Here is a 6,000-nt window from a genome sequence, read left to right as displayed (position 1 = left end):
GTGGGCAGAAAAGGAGGGGTGAGCCTTGTGAAGAAGGGCAATGAGGGTGCTCCTGGCCTTGCAGGAGGTGTGGAAACAGGATGCCTGTGGGCCCTCCTGGCCAGTGGTTTGGTGAGGATAGGTTCACTGGGAAGGGCAAAGGGGCCTTGTTGGCCTCACCAAGTGTTCCTGGATTGTTTGGAAGGTGACAGGGAGCCAACAGATGTCCCTCCCAAAGTGACTGTCCGATTCGTGCCTGGGCCTCTACTCACCCAACTGTTTCCAGAGGCTGCAAGACACCCCTTGCTGGAGTCCAGGCATCCAGGTGCTCACCCCTCCTGCCCCTCCCAGCGGCACAGACACCAGTCTCTGTGAGCAGCTCTCCACCTGTCACCGCCACACACGTGCAACGCTTTACAGTTTGCCAGGTGCTCCAAGAACATCCACTCCTCGGTCCCCCCCTTCTCCCGTGGGGCCTTGCGCGTTGTCTCATCCATCTCAGAAATCTCCTCTCATACTTGGTTCCGAACTCTAGGTCACGTGCTCCGGGGCAGAAGTGACTGCCTCTTTCTCTGCCACCTTCTTGGGGAAGGTATTCACGGAGGGATGATGAGTGTCTCTCCACCTCCCTTCTCCCAGCTCCCTGGCTCCTCTGCACAGACCATGATCGCCTTCTGGAAGGAAGCACTTGTTCTCTGCACACCTCAGAGGGGCAGCCGCCGACTAGAACTCAATCTGAGTGAGAGCTGTCTCGGGGTTCCGGGAGTCACAGTCTAACAGGCCACCACCCTGCTTCCATTCCCTCCTTGATTTGGGGAAACAGTCTGGAAGAAAATGCCCTGCTACCATTAAACTTGGGGGGGGCTGGCCAGGGGTGGGGGCCTCTGATGCACAGACACATTAAAGAGTGCTGTTTCTAGTCGGCTAGAGCCCCCTGAAAGGGCCCGTCTCCCCAAAGTCACATTTCTTGCACAAGAGCATTTGTGGTTCCCAGGGAGATTTCTCTCCCGGAAACCCAAAGCCACACCATGAGGAGGGCAAAAATAAAGCTTGATAATGGGGTCTTCCAAATTAAGCCACCTGCCAGGATCAACCATGGAGGAGGAGATGTCTGGAGTAATGGGAGTAAGGCTGGCCCTCCCTGGTCCCCTCCATGTGGGAGACCCCTTGCCTCAGGCACCAGGCCAGTGCCACAAGCTGCTTGTGACACGAAGTCAGATTGGGAGCAAGGGTGGCTGGACACCTACAGAAGGTAGTGCGAGTGTGTGTGGTCATGTGTCTGTGTGTGAGAGGCTGTGTGTTTGAAGTGTGTGCGTATGTGTGAGGATGTGTGTCTGTGAGGATGTGTGTGAGTGTGAGTGTGACTGTGTGTGAGAGCCTGTGTCCGTTCGCCTGAGGGTGTGTGTTGGAGGGCAGGGAAGGGAGCTGGGGTTGGAGAGGAAAGTTGGGTGTGGACCGGTACAAGCAGAGTGGACAAAAAGAGGAAAGTCTTGTCTTTGAGGCAGGCCTGGAGAGCAGGAGAAGAAAAAAGGAGCTCTTATTGGTGGTTGTCAAGGAGATGGGCCTTGGGGTTTGCTGAACTTTCTTCCCTTAAAGTGAGCGTCCTGCCTGGGGCTGAGAAGGTCTATTTGTTTCCAGGCGCACCTCCCGGCCCGGGTCTCAGGTCCAGGCCCCAAAGAAGTCAGGTGTAGACTACAGGTCAGGCCAGAGCAATTCTTGGGCTGAATGGTCCGATGATTGCTGCCCCTGCCCCCAAGCCCACAACCCCTCCGGGAACTGGCCCTGGGGAGGCCACAGGCCTCGCATCCTGGGGGGCATCAAACTTTCCTGGATAAGAGGTCAGCCAGAAGGTGGGCTGCGCTGGCTGGACTGACCGCAAAAACCGCCCCTTCCAGATGATGGGGGTCCTGTGCCTGTCCTATGACAAGCACACTTATGGGCCATTGTCCTTTGAGGAGTGGTAAAAAGCTCTTTTGTTTTTAACGTAGAATTTTGAATGATTTTGTTCCTGCCTGGCTTCGCCCCTGCATTGCCAGTGCTTGGCACACAGTAGGTGCTCAGTGAAGAGTTACCAAATGGGTGAATGTACAATTCTGCTTTGAGCGTTTGCGTTTCTTTCACTACAAATGGATGCTGCTGGGCCTTTCTCTACCTCCAAGGGCCGGTTGGCCGGCCCTCTTCCTCTCCCTTGAGTGTGTGTGTTGGAGCGGAGTATGTGTGCTGGTGGGGTGCTGCTCCCAGAGGTGTGGCCACCCTTGACGACCGGCGCTAGTGGGAGGAGGTGGGGAGCCAGGGACAGCGGGAGGGAGCAGCCTCCGGAGCCAGCTCCAGCCTGGCCTAGACGGTGCACCCCGCGGCCGCGCGAGCCGGCCCCTACCCCCCACCTGCCGCCAGCCCCGAGGGGAGGGGGCGCCCCCGGACGCCCGGGCCCGCCCCTCCCCCCCGCAGGCCGGCCGCCGGCGCCCATTGGCCGATCGCGGGCGGAGCGCCGCCCCCGGAGGCAGCGGGCCAATGAGCGCGCGGCTGTCAGCTCGTCAGCCGCGCCGGCTTGGTGGCTGGGGAGCCCGAGCGGTGGCCGCGGAGCCAGCAGCTAGGAGCGCTCGCCCAGCGGCCGGTCGGTGGGGTCCTCGCGCCCCGCACGCCCGCACGCCCGGCCCGGCCCGGCCCGGCCCGGCCCGCAGCGAGCATGGGCACGGCGGCCGTGCGCTGGCACTTGTGTGTGCTGCTCGCCCTGGGCGCGCGCGGGCGGCTGGCGGGGGGCAGCGGGCTCCCAGGTAAGCCCCGACCCGGTGGGCGGCGGGCGGCGGGCGGCAGCGGCAGGGTCCCGGGGTGGGGGGGGGCGCAGCCCCGCGCCGTCTGGAGGGCCTCAGCCCGCGCGGCCCTGCGCCCCGCCCCACCTCTTTGCAAAGTAACTTCTGGGGCCCGCGCAGGGCGCCCCCACCCCGCAGCCCTGGCGGCCCGGGGCTCCCCGAGCCCCGCGGGGCCGTAGCAGGGGCGGGGTGGGCTGAGGCCCCGGGTGAAGGGGAGCGTGAGGGCGCGAGGAAGAAAGAAGGCGCGACGGCGTGCCAGAGGGCATCCCCCACCCCCTGCCGACCTGGCGAGAGGGTGGAGACCCTTGAGCCGACGGGCGCTCCCCCAGGGAAAAAGGGAGCACCGGCGGAAGGAGGCTCAAAGGGGAGACCCAGAAGAGGTGAGCAAGGGGGAAAAGGACAGGGATAGAAAGAGAAGAGGGAGGTGGTAGATGGAGAGACAGATGGACAGAAAAGGAGGCACACAAAAGGACACAGGGAAAAACCCAGAGAAAGACAGACTGGAAGAGTACAGACCAGAAAGACTGAAGAGGGAAAGGAGGGAACCCAAGGGAGTAAGAAGGAGGCAGATAAGCTGCAGGAAGGGAAAAGATCAAAAGGGGGAGATGTGAGGGCAGGACTAAGGAAGGGAAAAGGAGAAGAGGGGAGGTACAGGCAGGGGGACACCAGAGAAAGAGATGGGAGGACTGAGGAGGAGGAGGGAGGGAGACAGACGGAGGGAAAGAGAGAAGGATGGAGATGGCTGGAAAGCCGTGGGCAGATTGACAGATAGGAGGGGGAGGACTGACCGACAGACACAGGCGAAAGGAAATGGATAGGAACCAGAGGAAGGGGAGACCAAACATGGGACATCGTGAAGGGGCAGGAGAGAGAGGCCAGAGACTGGAGGAGGGAACAGGCGTCGAGCATCAGGCATGGTTGGGGCAGGCAGCAGAGGCGAGGTGGGGGTGCCCCATGGATCTCACAGAGACTCCTGGCACTCCACCCCGGCTTCGCCTCCTGCTCTCTTGGTTGTCCGGAAGGGGCTCTTCCACAAAGCTGAAGACACATGCTCTCCTCCCACGTCCCTTGGAAGAGCTTCCTCCCTTTCTGTCCTTGGTGGGGAGAGACCCTGCTATGTTCTCCCTGGCTGCTGTGCAGGGCTCCCTGAGGTCTGTGTTTGGCAGCAGGAAGTCTATTTCTGGGAGTCACACCCTGAGTGAGGATGCCGGGCCATTTAAACTATTCCACAGTTGGAGCTGAGCTGTTTTTCAGGTGGCCACCAGGGAAGCTGTCCCTACTGCCACACCCCCACGTGTCTGTGGGTGTCTCTTCTGGGCTTTGAGGTCCTTCACCCCCGTTTGTCTGTTCCTTATGTGCCTGTCTCCCCTTCTCTGTCTCTCCTCTGTGTCTGTCTGCACTCCCTGTCCCCACCACATGGAAGCCGTGTGCTGTGAAACAAACTAATGTCAAAGCAACCACCTATTGGGAGGGCTGGGCTGGCTCCCCCGGGGAAAGAGTCCCCAGCCAGGCCATAAGTATGGCCAGGGAACCTGCAGGAGCCCATGCCCCATGTTTCCTCTCCCTCTCTCCTTGAACTTGCCTGCCCTCTTCCCAGCCCCCACCTAAAGATAGGTTTAAAAGGTGTGTTGGGAGGTGCCTCCACTGCCCCTTGGCTACCATCCATCCATTTCCATCCCTACCTAGGTATGAGATTGGGGGTAGGGGGCGCTCCAGAGCCCCAGTCAGTTTCCCTCCCTCCTTCCTGTGCACTGACGCTTGGGTAGTGGGAGAGCTGTATCTGTGCCGCAGCCCATTGCCCCTGCTGGTCCTGCCTCAAAAGTGGCCCCAGTCCTCTCCCCTGGAAAGTGCAGACTGGCCCTCTCTGGTCTCTGGCCTCTGGCCCTTGAGGCTGTGCCACTCCTCTCCTGAGTCCCTCTGTGGTCACTTCTCCAGAAGGAGATGTTCTGCTGGCCCCTGGCCATCTAATGGCTGGCTCTGGTTTCCTACACTCACTGCCTCCTGGCCGCTGTTCCACCTTCCTTTGGGCAGCTGTAGAGGATGGGCTGCTGACCTGAGCAGATACAACCACCTGCTCTGTGTGTGTGTGTGTGTGTGTGTGTGTGTGTGTGTATGTCTCTGTGTGTGTGCGCGCGCACGTGCATGCATGGAGGTGATTCTGTTGTGTTTCTTTTTGCTGCCATTCATCCTTTAGGGGCAGGCTGCAGCCTTGGGGACTAGGGCAACAGAGGAAGAGTCCTCGGGATGGTGGGGAGTGGTTCTCTTAGAGAAGCACCCCCATGCAGATTTAGAACCTGGAAGCCAGCCAGAAGAGTAATTCAGGGTAGACATTCTTGATGGCCAGACAGGCTACGGTGAGGCTGGAGGCAGGAAGAGAGGAGACATTCCAGGACTTCCCCAGCCTGGCCTCTGGGTTACTGCACTCAGGGTTCCCTATGCTGCCCTTCTGGGTCCTTATGTCTGTCTGCCATCCATTGGTACTTTATGCAAAGCTGCCTGGAAAGTAACATGGCATGTAGAAAAGCTCTGGACCTGCTTATCCTGGGTCAGAGGAGTCCAGTCTCTGCCCCCAATGAGCTACTGACTTTCAACAGACTTCTCTGGGCCTCTGTTTCCTCATTTGTAACCTGAGGAATTAACCTAGATTACAGCTAAGGTTCTTCTGTGCTCTGAGGGTCCTCCCCATGTCTGAGCTCTGTGTGTGTGTGTGTGTGTGTGCGTGTGTGTGTGTGTGTATGTGTGTGTGTGTGTGTGTATGTCTTGGGGTGTATATACAGATACATAGAATCTGTTTTACATTATTTGCCTGACAGATGTTCCAAATGCAGGTGTATATGCCCTTTGTGAGGGCAGGAGGCGGGGAGTTGTCAGGAGCCCTCACAACCTAAACTTCACTTGAGTTTGGAAGTCAGAATATGAGAACCAGGTTCAAACCTAGATTTCCGAGGTGGGGAGGAGAGGGGACAGGGAGGTCAGAACCACCCATGAACTAAGTTAGCCCCACTGAGTCCATTGCTGGGCCTCTCCAGTCTGGTGACGTGGAAGCTGGGGGAAGAATCCTTTCCTTCCATAGTCTAGGGGCTGGCTGGGGCCCAAGCTCCGATCTCCTACATGGGCCTGCTGGCTTAGCCTCTGCTCCCTGCTCCATGCCAGCCTCTGTTTCCCCAGCTGTAACCCAAAAGGGGTGGATTTAAAAATCCTCCGCGGAGCC

At 59.2% G+C, this 6,000-nt stretch overlaps 1 protein-coding gene across 3 annotated transcripts in view; it reads left to right on the top strand.

Moving 5' to 3' along the window:
• The first annotated feature begins 2,550 nt into the window (after positions 1-2,550).
• Positions 2,551-6,000, top strand: part of SCUBE1 (signal peptide, CUB domain and EGF like domain containing 1) — a 123,183-nt gene continuing 119,733 nt past the window's right edge. For all 3 annotated transcript variants that reach the window (XM_032492383.1, XM_032492382.1, XM_032492381.1), the window contains exon 1: positions 2,551-2,753. In XM_032492383.1, the coding sequence (XP_032348274.1) occupies positions 2,666-2,753 (88 nt within the window). In that variant the 5' untranslated portion in view covers positions 2,551-2,665. The remainder of the gene's footprint in view (positions 2,754-6,000) is intronic.

Source organism: Camelus ferus, chromosome 12 (assembly GCF_009834535.1).
Source record: "Camelus ferus isolate YT-003-E chromosome 12, BCGSAC_Cfer_1.0, whole genome shotgun sequence".
Lineage (NCBI taxonomy): Eukaryota > Metazoa > Chordata > Mammalia > Artiodactyla > Camelidae > Camelus > Camelus ferus.
The sequence above is the reverse complement of the archived record's forward strand: the minus strand, read 5'-3'. Positions and strand labels throughout refer to the sequence as shown.